This window comes from Acipenser ruthenus, chromosome 8 (genome assembly GCF_902713425.1).
Source record: "Acipenser ruthenus chromosome 8, fAciRut3.2 maternal haplotype, whole genome shotgun sequence".
Classification (NCBI taxonomy): Eukaryota; Metazoa; Chordata; class Actinopteri; order Acipenseriformes; family Acipenseridae; genus Acipenser; species Acipenser ruthenus.
The window spans coordinates 52,441,510-52,456,323 of record NC_081196.1 but is presented as its reverse complement, the minus strand read 5'-3'; the positions used below and the strand labels follow the sequence as shown (position 1 = coordinate 52,456,323).

Sequence of the window (14,814 nt, the reverse complement as noted above, 5' to 3'; positions counted from 1 at the left end):
TACAGATAATTGTGCAAAGAAACTTTACAATTTTACAACAAGACCCATCTACAGCGCTTATTATCAAGACTCCCCCCTTGATGTCATATAGAAGAGACAAGAATATAAGAGAATATGTGATACACAGTGCTATTCGTCCTTCTGGGAAACCTTTGAAAGGCACATATCCATGTAATAGACCACGATGTAATAATACCTGTAAATACATTCATTCTGAAACAGAAATTAGAGGCATTAAATCTTCATTCAACATTCATGAACATTTTACATGTACCTCTAAAGGAATAGTCTACTGCATTATCTGCAAGAAATGCAACAAATTGTATATTGGGGAAACTAAAAGGCGTTTAGCAGACCGGTTTGTAGAACACTTAAGAAGCATTCACATTAACACCACTGCATTTCCAGTAGCCCGTCATTTCAACAGTGATGATCACACTGCTGAAGACATCACAGTCTGTGTGATCAATCAGTGCTATGGAACAAATGTTGCTCGGAAACAAAAGGAACGAGAGTTTATCTTCAAACTGGAACTTTGGAACCTCTAGGAATGAACATTCTATTCTAATAATCTTGACATCATCCACAGAAATTTTGTATAATTACAATTCTTGAATAACAACAAGTTTACTTTTCTTTTTAAACAGCTGAAGAAGGGCTTTTGCTCGAAACATACTGAAAATAAAAGATTTTTAATCTTTTAAACCTTTTTTTTTCATATAACCATATCTGTGTTAAATATGGCTGTACACAGCATTCACAATGTATCTGCAAATTGAAGTCTGTAATTCTGAAGACTACTGAATGGACGCTGCACTGTAAATCGTAAAGCACATGTTTGTTGTATTGGAAATATATTGCAGTGAAATGTATTATTATTTACCACATACAAGCTACATTCAGCTATTTAGCAAAGAGAATAACTGTCATACAAATAAATATATTGTTTTAACTGATGTAAAAAAAGAATAAATAGATAGATATTTATTTAGTTTGTCCAATTATTTTACCCCCAATCACTTTTCCCCTCAATGCAGCAATTTTGGGCCTAGTATTTAAGGTAATATGTAAAATTATATAGAATTCTGGGAAGGCGGTAAACTGTTTCTGGTTTTAATGCCGAATGTGCCTCTTTATTATTAGGATCCTGTCAACAAAATGTAAGTCATCATCAAAAATGACAAAATGAAAGTAGACAAAACAGATGGCCATAGCATAAAATCCCAAAACATGAGATTAATCAGACAACGCATTAATCCACAATATCATTAACACCAAATACAGTTATTTGGTCAAAGTCTTAAGACCTAACCTGCAATTATGATTCAGTTAAAGTTACTATACCTGATGCTGTTTTTTCTTATTACAACCTGCTTTACTGTTTTTGAATGCAGTGCTGTCATGCATTTTCATGATGCATGACACATTTTGAGCAATAAAGGGTTTTACATTAGTGGAGTATAAAATGTCTTATACAGTACACAGTGCAGCTGAAAATAATAAGTTAATGCAAATGACACAACAGTACTACATTTCGGAAATTTCTTAACACCTTCTGTCACTTGTTTTTAATAAGCAGATTTTAAAAAAAGGTGAATTGTGCAATTGCGCTTCTCATCTTTCAGTGTGATTCCTGACTGCTGACTGCTCTGGTACGTCCATTCTTTCTTTAAACAGACTCTGGAGAGATATAGGTCCATTTAATGCAGTGCAGGACAGTTCCAGTCTCTGTCAGCCACATGTAATACCTGAACACTTTAGGTAAGTTTGAGCAGTCTTTTGTAATTTTATATGCAAGCATTTTTGAGACTACACTGAATAGTTGGCTTTATCCATTTATCATTTTCTTTTCAAGGATTGAAAAAAAGAGCAACCCTTTTCTGTGTTTTTCTGATGTTAATGGCTCAACAAAAGACACAACCCTTGCAAACCATCAATTACCATATGGAATACAAAAATTAGGTGAGGTTATTTTATTACATTATTTTGTTTTATTGCTTTTCATTTTAAGACAGCTTTGGATAACCGGAGTTAGGACTCATACACCAGTACTGGCTATTTTTACATTTCAAGATGACAGTTTAGTAGGGCTAGAAACTGCTCTCAACAGGAAGCATTATATGGTTGAAACGCACAATGCTGTTCTACATTTAAAGACATTAGCAAAGGCTTGACTTTTTGTTCCTTGTGAAACTTCCTTGGATACCTGCCAAGTATTTTTTTAACAGCATCTGTCAGACCTGCTGGTTGATCCAGTACAACTGAAGCACTTGCAACAAGGAAATACAGTTATTTAAACACTAGTCCCATGTGTACCATGTGTGTGATGAAAGATAACAGTCATTGAGTTGATAAATGTTATAGGCTTGTAAATGTTATCTAGCAATGAAGGCCTGTCTCTAAGTACACTATATACACACTCTAGCTATTTGATGACAAGAGTTTTTGTATTTTCCTTTTATAAAGTTCTTAATATATATATATATATATATATATATATATATATATATATATATATATATATATACATATATCTAAAAAAAAAAAAATCAGGTGCTGCTTCTACTCCGAGTCTGACATTAAACAATTCAGTCATTCATTGCTGTGGCAGACTGCTGTCATTAATAAACTCTATGACTTGTAGTTAACACTGGGCTGGGCCAAGTCTCTCAACCAGCTCTATGCTGGAAGTGTTTTTGACATACCTCTAAAAAAGTGACGCAGGATTTGATTTGTGTTGCTGCCAGCACCAGTGAACAGCAGAGATCTGATTTAAAGGATCCAAAAAACAATAAATCAAGTTTAGCTGAAGGCATAAATAGAAGGAAAATAGTTTTTTAAAAGCACAAAAAATATATATATATATTTCACTGATTGACATATTTCAATATTTACGGATATAGAAATTATATTTGTATTTCTACACTGAACTTTAAAAAAATGTTTTTATTGAGAAATGTAAAATGGTTTTCAGATGGGGCAAACTAAAAACAGGTATTGAAAGGGGTTTACAGATGGCAAAATTGGCCTTGTTTGTTGTTTTGAATTGCAAAAAACATAAGACAAGATGGTTTGTGAATGTCTGGTTCTTGTCGACTGTACCTAAACATTGTGCTGCTTGTACAAAAAACATGTATTGTGGAAGCGGTGTGGACATGTTGTTGTTCTTGGTATTAAAGGAGCTGCACACATAGCTAATGAAACAAGCGCGTCAGTAACATTCGTTCTCCCACAGCAACTAAATATAAATATCTAGCCGTCAGTAACATGAGTCTTATGTTTGTTTGTTTTGTCCTCCCAGAATCAATGTTTGCGACAGTTCTACGCATCTTGAAAGGATGTGACCTTCCACTTGAAGTAAAGAAGTAGGTAATGAGTTATATTGCTTGGCTAACTAAAATGTAAGGGTTTTAAAGCCTTGTCTTTACAGAGCTACTATGTTTTTTGTGTCAGTTCTTTTAGTGTGTACCTACAGTAACAAAGTACTGTTGTAAAAACAGGCTATGAGGCAAGCAATTGTTATGATTCATTCACTTGCAGTAGTTTGCTGCTCTCAGACGTGCACTGTACTTGGGTTGCACCTGAATGCAATACATGTGTGTTACTGCTAGTAAACTCACAAAAGAAAAGTTACTTTTATAATTTGGGAGGTATAACAATTCATTTTGTTTTGGGTGAATAGCAAAAATAGATTTTTATTACCATATGCACTCTGTTATTTACACTGAGCCCATTCAGAAATGTTCTAGCCTGAAATAACACTCATGGTGTAATTTACTGTAGTGTATATGTTTGCACTAATATAGCTTTGTCATGCAAACCAGTTTTGTTGTTGATATAAGCATGGCAACAGCTCATTGACCTTCCGTTGTAAATAAATCATTGGTAGTACAAATACTATTAAAATACTATTAATGCCTACTAAAAAATCAATCAAAATAATTTCTTTCAACAGAAACAAGTGCAGGAAGTGTGTTGTTGTCGGCAATGGCGCAGTCCTGAGAAATAAGACGTTAGGCAAAATTATTGACTCCTTTGAAGTTGTAATAAGGTAATTATGAGTGTTCTTCATTAGAAATGAAGTGCATGTTGTCCATGCTGTACCAGGGTCTCTGCTAGTAACTCTCAAGTTCCAGGCTGCAGTACATTAACATCACTTAACCAATGTAAAATATCTTTGGGGTCCTTTTAGGTGGTGTTGCACACTAAATCCTATGGATAACTGGGTTTAAAGGTGTAACACTGGTGTAACACTGGTCAGGGCAGCACGTTGACGTTTCTCTGCTTAGGAAGTCAGTCGATGTGGTGATGCCATTGCATGACTTCCTAGTGTATCAATGCCCTGCACATGTGCGTGTCTGTGTGTGTGTGTGTGTTGGAGGTGGCTTCCTGTATCACTCACACATTTTTGCTTTGCCTGCCTTCTGGGCCCTATGGACTTGCCTGTAAAAGGGGAAACTTTTGCAATTAGCTACACATTATAGGGCTACAGGATGACGAATTCCTGTGTATGTGGGTAATACCGGCACAAGTAGAAGTGAACGGATCGAGGATGAAATCCCAGGTCTGTTTACGAGCTGCGAGTGCTGATATAACCATTACACAGATGCTCGCAGTCCTATAAATGGAGTCAGAAAAAGGTTCATGATTACAGTTTTTATATTATTATTTCTAATTAAAAACTACAATAAAACCAATATATGAAAAATACCACTTCACAGAAACCATTTTTAAATAAAGAAGAAAAGCACACACAGTCTGACAAAGCACTCTCTCACTGCCTGAAATCTTCTCTTAAGCTCTTTTGAATCACTAACTCTCTAGGGCTGATAATGCTGCATAACAGAAAATAATAATAATAATAATAATAATAATAATAATTGTTAGTAATTAGTAATTAGAATTATTTTTATAATCTTTTGTTTCTGGTTGCCATTCTTTCTTGTATTATGTTTTATGTAATATTAAATGAAACGCAGTACAAGAAAGAGTAATTTGAAACATTTGTTTATTATTAAAAACAAATGTAAATTTCTTAACCTGCCTCGCTGACCAATCTAAAATGAGAAACCAAGTCAACAATAACAGATACATACAACTGAAAGTCCCAGTAAAACAAAATGAACCGTATTTTCGATTAATCGCTCATCACCAATAGTTATAATACAGTAATTAATAGCTCTATGAATAGGCCCCAGTGATACACAATCAAAGTTATTTACTCTGTTTCTTTGACGACAGTGATAAAAAAGAGGAAACATTTAATGCAAACTATTAGTGGTTTAATGTAAAAATACCCCTGCTATGCGGAGGTCAGAGTAGGGCACAACTTTGACAGATTTGCATGCGCATAGCATATTTGGGTACTGTGGGGTCAGTGCAATGTAATGTAACTTTGAATATTGTAGATCAGATGTCTTGGGTCTGCCATGCAGTATTTAACATTTCTATAACTAATTCAGAACTGCATACAATATTTAATTGGTTAGGAGTTATCTTTCTGTTAAGTTATTTCGGTTTGAACAGACACAGCAATATAAACATTATTATTATTATTATTATTATTAATTTCTTAGCTGACGCCCTTATCCAGGGTGACTTACAATTGTTACAAGATATCACATTATTTGTACATACAATTACCAATTTATACAGTTGGGTTTTTACTGGAGCAATCTAGGTAAAGTACCTTGCTCAAGAGTACAGCAGCAGTGTCCCCACCAGGGGTTGAACCCATGACTCTCCGGTCAAGAGTCCAGAGCCTTAACCACTTCTCCACACTGCTGCCCGTTCATAGAAAGAAGGAAATGAACATGGGTTGTGAAAGAAGAAAAAGCCAAATGCAAACATGTTGATCTGAAACAATATATATATATATATATATATATATATATATATATATATATATATATATATATATATATATATATATATATATAATTTTTAAATTATTTAAAACATGGTTCCAGAACCCTGTAGGACTTGGATGAATAGAAGGACAGTCCTTGCTATGTTACATGGTGTTTTGGTATCACAATTATCCCCTGAAAAATGATCCGGGTAATACTGTTGTTGTGTTGTGTGGCTGGGGGTGTACACTGTACCTATTAGTGAAGTAGGAATGAATTACACGTGGCTTATTAAAACCAACCTGGTCACCTTTTTAAGTCTAATATGGTGCATAACATATATGTAGTGTTCCACATTTCCAGTTTATTCCGAAAAATTACAGGATTTTTTTAATTTTTTTTTTTTTTTTAACTGGACGTTGGTCTTTACTGATTTATACTCGATTTTTGTCTATTCAATATCATCCCGGACTGTTTTCTAGGAAATACCCAATAATTTGATTTCATTTCTTTGAGTACTATTAGGAGGATCTCATCCGGCCCACGGGATTTGTTTATTTTAAGAGCTCCTAGTCCCTTTAACACTTCTGCCTCGGTTATGCTAAAGTTTTTTAAAACTGGATAGGAACAGGTCGACATGTGGGGCATGTTGTCCATATCCTCCTTTGTAAAAACTTGTGAAAAGTAATCATTTAATATATTTGCTATTTTTTTTTCTTCGCCTATGATTTTGCCATTTGTATCAGACATTTAACCTCCTCTTTGAATGTTCTTTTGCTGTTATAATATTGGAAAAACATTTTGGAATTGGTTTTAGCCCCCTTAGCAGTGTTCATTTCTATCTCTTCTTGGCCTTTGTTTTTGGTCCCTTTTAAACGCTCTGTAAAGTGCATTTTTTCGATGATTTTTTTTTAAAAATTGATCTATTAAACCATTTTGTTTTAGATTTTGATTTGTCTACTTTTGGGATGTAATTTTTTTGTGCCTCTAGTACTACATTTTTAAAAAACAGCCACCCTTTTTCTGTGGATGTTCTCTCTATTTTACTGCAGTCTACTTCTGTTAGTCTCTGTTTCATACCTTCATAGTTTGCTTTTCTAAATTGTAAACCATTACTTTTTGGGTTTTAAAAATCACTTCAAATGAGACCATGTTGTGGTTTAAGTAAAATAAATTCAGAAAAATTCCCAGATTTTTTTTTGTTGTTGTAGTTTTTTAAAAGATAAAAACCAAAAACGCAGAACACTACATATATGCTAACTAGGAGCTGAATCCAAATTCTGAGCACACTCCTAATAGTGGTGGTAGAGGGCCATGACCTCCCTACCCATCCTCTTCTAAGCATTAGATTAGACCAAGATGAACAGGTCTTACCAGACTTGTGCAGACTCTGTGATTTGTATTTTATTTGCTTTTTTTTTGTAAGGATAAACAGTGGTCCTGTGCGTGGGTACGAGAGTGATGTTGGGAAAAGGACCACATTTAGACTGTGCTATCCTGAATCCATCTTTAAAGATTCCAGAGATGCTGATCCAAACACAACAGTAGTCATCATCCCATTTAAACCACATGATTTAAGGTGGATGACCGAAGTACTGCAAAAAAAAACAGTGGTAAGACATATCGTCATACATTGTGACATACCTCAAATTACAATGAAAGCCGTAAGTGCAAGTTATATTCATTTATATAGTCTTGCATGTGATGCGTTGTGTCCATGAGCCTGAACAAATTACCAACTGGAGTGAAAACAAGACACAAGTGGTGTACTGTAAATAGAACCAAAATGATGTATGTGAAAGCATTTCTAGCTTGCCAGATATTTTCCACAGTTCACCTTCTAAAGTGCAACAAAGATTTCAGTATTATTATTTTACATTCACTTTTAATTGGATTTGTACTTTCTGCAGACTGCCACTTACTAGATAAATGTGGTTCATTCTTTGAATGGCATATTTCTATGGCATTGTACACATTCAAATTAAGTTGTGTAAAACCTAATTGTATTAAATGAAGGGCTTTTGTCCAAAATCATTTAAAACTTGTGTACATCTAAAAAAAACTTGTCATTTTCTTTATTTGTTTCATTTTTGTACACTGCATATATGTATGGATAGTAGCTATATTTACACTGTGGCCCATGCTAAAAAAAAAAAAAAAAAAGTCCATCAACAGTCCAAAGCACCTTTGACTATTGTTCCATAGTCCAATTTCTGTGTTCTTATCCATATTTTATCCTTTAAGTCATGTTCCCCTTTCTTAACAGAGGTATTCTTACTGTAATACATCCTTTAAGTCCTGATTTCAAGAGTGACCTTCATACTGTTGATCTGATGGACAACGACACCTGTGCCTTCTGCCAGTTCTGTTGTCAATTCAATGCTTGTCTTCTTTCTATTCCTTAAGGATATTATCTTCAAGTATTTCTCATCCTTGTTAGACAGCTTTTTGGGTCTTCCAGTCCTGGGTTTGTCAATTACAGATGTTTCTCTGTAATTCTTGATTATGCTTCGGATACCACACCTTGAAAATCAAGTCATGCGAGCTATTTCACTCAATGTTTTTCCTTCTTTATGCAAGTCAAGGTTGTAATAATAGTAGAAAACAGTAGTGGAGGCTGAGAGTAATTTGTTGATGCTCATAATGCATCAGAGTAGAAAAATGCAACATGTCTAAGACTTTTGCACAGCAGAGTGTGTTTGTGTGTGTGTGTGTGTATATATATATATATATATATATATATATATATATATATATATATATATATATATAAACAGATTTATTTCTTCTTCCTTAGAACGTCAATGGATTCTGGACAAAGCCTGCTACAAAATTAATTTACAAGCCAGATCAGCTCAGGGTTTTAAATCCTTTCTACCTGGACAAAGCAGCCCACAACTTTCTTCACTTACCTGAGAAATTGCTTCCTGGAAAGGTAAAAAGATGTAGCAAACATCCTCCTCAGAAGAGAAGGAGGGAGACTTGGACTGAACAAAGCTCTTCCAACCATAATGTAACCAAAAAGTGCCTCCTATTTTCTGTTCTGAATGCCCCTTTATCTAATCTCCATTTGTGACCCCTGGTCCTTGTTTCTTTTTTCAGGTCGACATTGTCAATACCTTTTAGAATTTTAAATGCTTGAGTCAGATCATTCATTTCCTTAAATCCCTACTGCGTTCAGTGTGAGAATTAATCTTCTATGCAAAACCTTTTTGGAAATCTAAATAAACCATGTCATATGCTTTGCAATTATCCATTGTCGATGTTGCATCCTCAAAAAAATCAAGCAGGTTAGTTAGATGATATTTATGATATTTCTTTCAAAGTAAAAAAAGACCAGTTTCTTTTTGTTTAGACTCGACCTATATAAAACAGCTACCACAGTCTGAGAGCACGAGGGTTAATTTACCAAATCACTCTAATATAGAGCGGACCAAACTATTCAATATGAAAGCAAAAGTTTAACACTAGCACCTAGCCAATTTGCAGCGCATGCAAGTAATAGTTTCAGCAAACAATCTTACCAAACGGCAGTTCACCAACCCGTGCTTTCAGCTCACAATCCAGGAACCTGCTAGCTCTCTCTTTGTTTTACCTGCACGTCTTTTTATACACCTGAACCAATTAATTAGCACTGCAGTTTCTATGGAGACTCAAACCTTTTGGGCGATTTAAAGAGACACCACCAAATTATCAAAACTTTAAAGCAAATGTAATAAATCACACAAAAAGGTCAGTAAAATAAATGTATAAAAAAAATATAAAAATCAAGACAAAAATGACACAAAAGAAATTAAATAAATCATATTTCACATCCATTACAATAAAGCTAGTCAGAATATTTTTATACCATATATTTAAATCATTTTTAAACTTTTAATACAGCTCCCACTCAAGTCAAGAAATCGAACATCTTACTTTAGATTATGTTGTCCTAATAGACAGTAGAAGTCACATGTGAAACATATGCAATAGTTGTAAGGAAACAATATTGTTTTACTAATCAGATTTGCCTGTTTTTTCCTCAGATACCAACACACCCAACATCAGGAATTATTGCAATCACAATGGCCCTGAATGTGTGCGAAAATGTATATATAGCAGGGTTCAAGTACAATTTATCTTCAAACAATTACCTGCACTATTATGGAAAAGAGCTAATGTTTGAAATGAGAAAGGTAAATGCATTTAACATTGATAGTAGACATATATTTAAATGTATCAATCTGTAAACATCATTGTATGGTAGGTAATAAGACCAGTGCATTTGAGAGAAAATGATATATTGCTGTGACACGATGGCTTGTGGTGACGTCAGACCAAGAAGGAAATCAAGAACACATTGTTGTGTAAAGCGCTGCTGCGCAGATTTATTTAAACAAAAGAAAGATTTAAACAAAACATGAAACACTAGCAGAAAACAAGCAAAACAGCATGTTGGCCAAAATAAACAGACAAAACAGTGGATAAACCTCAAACAAGTATCATGCTGAACTGTTTCAGCATGAGTAGCAATTGTTATTCTCTCTCTCTCTCTCTCTCTCTCTCTCTCTCTCTCTCTCTCTTTCTCTCTCTCAATTTTCAATTTCAATTTCAATTTCAATTTCAAGTGCTTTATTGGCATGACTGATTATTACAAGTATTGCCAAACCAATGATGGGTAAATTCCATCTTTACAATTAACATTTTAAACATATGTAAATGTTACATTAACTAAATAAAACAAAAACAACACAGTATACTTAAAACAAATCACAACAACAATAATAATGATAATAATGATATACAGTGGCTCTCAAAAGTATTTACCCCACCTTGGACTTTTCCACATTTTATTTTATTGATGGAATCAAAATGGATTTAATTAGGAGTTTTTGCCACTGATCAACACAAAAAAGCCAATAATGTCAAAGTGAAAATCTACAAATTGTTCTAAATTAATTACAAATATAAAACAGAAAATAATTGATTGCATAAGTATTCACCCCCTTTACTATGACACACCTAAATAAGCTCTGGTGCAACCAATTGTCTTTAGAAGTCACATAATTAGTTAAATGGAGTCCACCTGTGTGCAAGGTGTTTCACATGATTTCAGGTTAAATACACCTGTCTCTGGGAGGTCCCACAGTTGTTTAGTACATTTCCTAACAAAAACTACATCATGAAAACGAAGGAACATTCGAAGCAAATCCGGAATAAGGTTCTTCAAAAGCACCAATCAGGGGTAGGATATAAGAACATTACCAAGGCATTGAATATCCCCCAGAGCACAGTAAAATCCATTATTAAAAAATAGAGAGAATATGGCACAACTGTGAATCTGTCTAGAACAGGCCGTCCTCAAAAACTGAGTATCCTGGCGAGAAGGGCACTAGTCAGGGAGGCCACCAAGAGGCCTATGGCAACTCTAAAGGAGTTACAGTGTTCCACGGCTGAGCTGGGAGACACTGTGCATACGGCAACAATAGCCCGGGTGCTTCACAAAACTGGCCTTTATGGGTGAGTGGCAAAAAGAAAGCCATTGTTGAAAAAAACTCACATCAAATCTCGGCTAGAGTTTGCCAGAAGGCATGTGGGAGACTGAGACCAAGTGGAAGAAGATTCTATGGTTTGATGAGACCAAAATAGAGCTTTTTGGCCTCAATGCTAAGCGCTATGTTTGGCACAAGCCTAACACCGCACATCATCCTGAGAACACCATCCCTGTCGTGAAGCATGGTGGTGACAGCATCATGCTATGGGGATGCTTCTCTGCATCAGGGCCTGGAAAGCTCATGAAGATAGAGGGCAAAATGGTAAACCTGCTGAAGCCTGCAAGAGACCTGGGACTTGGGAGAAGAGTCATCTTCCAGCAGGACAATGATCCCAAACATACAGCCAAACCCACACTGGAGTGGCCCAGTCAAAGTCCGGACCTTAATCCAATTGAGAATATGTGGAAAGAGTTGAAAATTGCTCAGTATGCAGGGCGTCTGTTATTTGTTTATTTAGCAGACAACTTTATCCAAGGCGACTTACAGAGACAAGGGTGTGTGAACTATGCATCAGCTGCAGAGTCACTTACAGCAACGTCTCACCCAAAAGACGGAGCACAAGGAGGTTAAGTGACTTACTCAGGGTCACACAATGAGTCAGTGGCTGAGCTGGGATTTGAACCAGGGACCTTCTGGTTACAAGCCAGTTTCTTTAACCACTGGACCACACAGCCTCCTATTAGAATTTCACGCCTTGGTTATCACTCTGTGAAGATCTATTCTCAAAGCATTTTACTCCAGTCTATATTTTACACAAAAAGAAAAAAAATCCACGTTGATGTTACAAAATGAAAAAGTGACAATTCTGGAATGATTAAGAGTCTTTGAACTAAATTGCCCGCTTGTTTCATTGTATGAAGTAAGAGGTGTTTAACGATTTATAGAATTAGCTCCTATTGGCTTGATTTCTTAGAAGGGGCATTTTTTGTGGGAAAACTGAGGTCGGGATGCATTTGTGTGGTAAGGGTTCATCTATCTAAATTTTATTTGTGGCTAGACAGATCTGCAGCTACAAAGCTAATTGATATGGAAGGCATTTCCTTGTCACACAGGTATATTTACTTCTAATGAGTCTACTTCTAAATTATAACTTCATGCAATTTTTGTATTTTTTTTCTTTCAGAATAATTATCACAACATCACTGCTGAGCAGATTTTTCTCCACCAGCTTAAATATAGCCAAGCAATCATTGACTTGACAGAAGAGTGAGCACCAACTGAAAATTATTTTTATTATTATTATTATTATTATTATTATTATTATTATTATGATTTGTTTATTTAACAGATGCTTTTATCCAAGGCGACTTACAGAGTGTGTGAACTATGCATCAGCTGCAGAGTCACTTACAACAACGTCTCACCCGAAAGACGGAGCACAAGGAGGTTAAGTGACTTGCTCAGGGTCACACAGTGAGCCGAGATCTGCCAGGGATCTCCTGTTTACAAGCCCTTTTCTTTAAGCACCAGTGTCCTAGGAAATAAGTTGATCAGGAAATAAGTTGATCAAGCTCTAGAATTTAAAGGGAAGTTTCCATTGTTTCTAGGAGCTTAGGCTGGGAAATAAGTGTATCGAGCCCAGGAAATAAGTGTATCGAGCTTATCTCCGATCACACATAAATTACATCTGACTGACAACGATGTTATAGAAACATAAAAAGACGGGTTTAAAACAATTTACCATATAAAGAGTCGTCGATCACACATTTTAAAGTTCATACGAAAACATAGTGGCACGAACACGCACCAACACCACAACACAGTCTAGACAACTTTCTGGATGTCATGCTAAAAAGGGCAGGCCAATACATATAATTTCCTAAGGATACTAGCATAACTGATGTTGGCTGAGGCTTTTCCAAACAACTCTGTTTCATGCTGCCTCAGCCGTAAGGACTCTCAGCTCCTTCTCAGAAAACCTTGCTTCCCTTTTCTGTGCGCCAAGAGGACTTTACTGCCCTTCATCTGAGAAATGTTTTTGTTTGTATTTTCGTGCTTCACAAATTTCATACAGTTACTACTGTCTCGGTACTCCTAACTCTGTAAGTGTGTCCGCTAAATAGACCAAATGCACTCATTGAGACCCTCATTATCAGAATTGCAGATCATTATTTATCCTTTTTGAGTAATTTGCATTGCTGTTCCACTTACATAGGACGCAGTGCAAAATAATTGCATGGCTGCTAGGCAATTTTAATTTTGCATCCGCAATTATTTGCACTGCGCCTATTCTTACATCTACCCCAATGTGTTGATTTGGGGACATTGAAACTGATAGTTTAAATATAATTTTTCCATAATGACATACAAATGATCGTGACTGTACTTTAATGATTTGAATGGAAGACATTGTAAAAACAATTGTTATTAAACTCTATTCCTAATTTGATGTCTTTATTTTTACATCAGTTGCCTGCAGTCTGTTTTGTTCTACCGAACAGAGCAGTCAGTGTGATTACATGGATAAAAGAATGCCAGGACACCTATTTCAAAACTCATGTAAACACATTCGTTTTCAGAAGAAAACATAATACCAGTAATAAATAAATCAATAAATAAGAAAGAAGTGTCTATCCACCTGCCTTTAGATACTTGTTTTATAACATGCTTTTACCATGTTTGATAACCACTGGCGTCTGCTAAGAAATAAAGCAGTTCTCTAGACAACTATTTAAATGTGACATTCACCTTGTATCCCCAGAAACTTTCAATGACTTGCTAAATAATAACATAACTTAATTTTCATCACAATTAGATAACCAGTTCTCTATAACTCACACACTAATGTTTTTTTTTTGTTATTTGGTGTCATAGTAACGATAGCTTACAATATCTTATCAAGGTAAACTGAAAATCCCATTGTGTTCTCCTTCCAATCGTTACTCTTCATAGCACAGTACACATTCTTTAAATACATTTTCTTCAATGCTTTGTCTTTGTCTACTTTAACCTAATAATCAACCTATGTTTCTCATATGTGATTAGAACGTTAGTTTTAAAACAAATAACAACAGGCACCTGTTTTCTCATATCTGTAGTTTGACCACATTTATAGAAAGGGAACAAAAATCTATTTTACTTGAGTGTGCTTACGAGAACCTTAGATCTACCCCACTGAGTTAGTTTTTTTTGTTTGTTTTGTAAAATTGAAGAGGTATTATTATCCTTTCAATGGGATGGGTGTTAATTATAGAATGGACTGAAAATAAGCCTTTTATTATTATTATTATTTATTTCTAAACAGACGCCCTTATCCAGGGCGACTTACAATCGTAAGCAAATACATTTCAAGTGTTACAATACAAGTAATACAATAAGAGCAAGAAATACAATAACTTTTGTTCAAGCAAAGTACAAGTGTGACAAACCACAATTCAATAATACAGCAGATAATAGTGATAGTGACATCAGGATATGATTAAATAGTG

The 14,814-nt window shown here is 35.1% G+C and overlaps 1 protein-coding gene across 4 annotated transcripts in view; it reads left to right on the top strand.

The window, feature by feature from the left end:
- The window catches only part of LOC117406824 (type 2 lactosamine alpha-2,3-sialyltransferase-like), a 32,640-nt gene extending 18,923 nt beyond the window's left edge, over positions 1-13,717 (top strand). For 3 of the 4 annotated variants that reach the window (XM_059029197.1, XM_059029198.1, XM_059029199.1), the window contains 8 exons: positions 1,678-1,761; positions 1,856-1,962; positions 3,302-3,365; positions 3,956-4,051; positions 7,276-7,462; positions 8,647-8,784; positions 9,878-10,027; positions 12,510-13,717. In XM_059029197.1, coding sequence (XP_058885180.1) covers positions 1,678-1,761; positions 1,856-1,962; positions 3,302-3,365; positions 3,956-4,051; positions 7,276-7,462; positions 8,647-8,784; positions 9,878-10,027; positions 12,510-12,596 — 913 coding nt within the window. In that variant the 3' untranslated portion in view covers positions 12,597-13,717. The remainder of the gene's footprint in view (positions 1-1,677; positions 1,762-1,855; positions 1,963-3,301; positions 3,366-3,955; positions 4,052-7,275; positions 7,463-8,646; positions 8,785-9,877; positions 10,028-12,509) is intronic. The other variant, XM_059029200.1, reaches the window with a different exon arrangement.
- Positions 13,718-14,814: the final 1,097 nt, after the last annotated feature.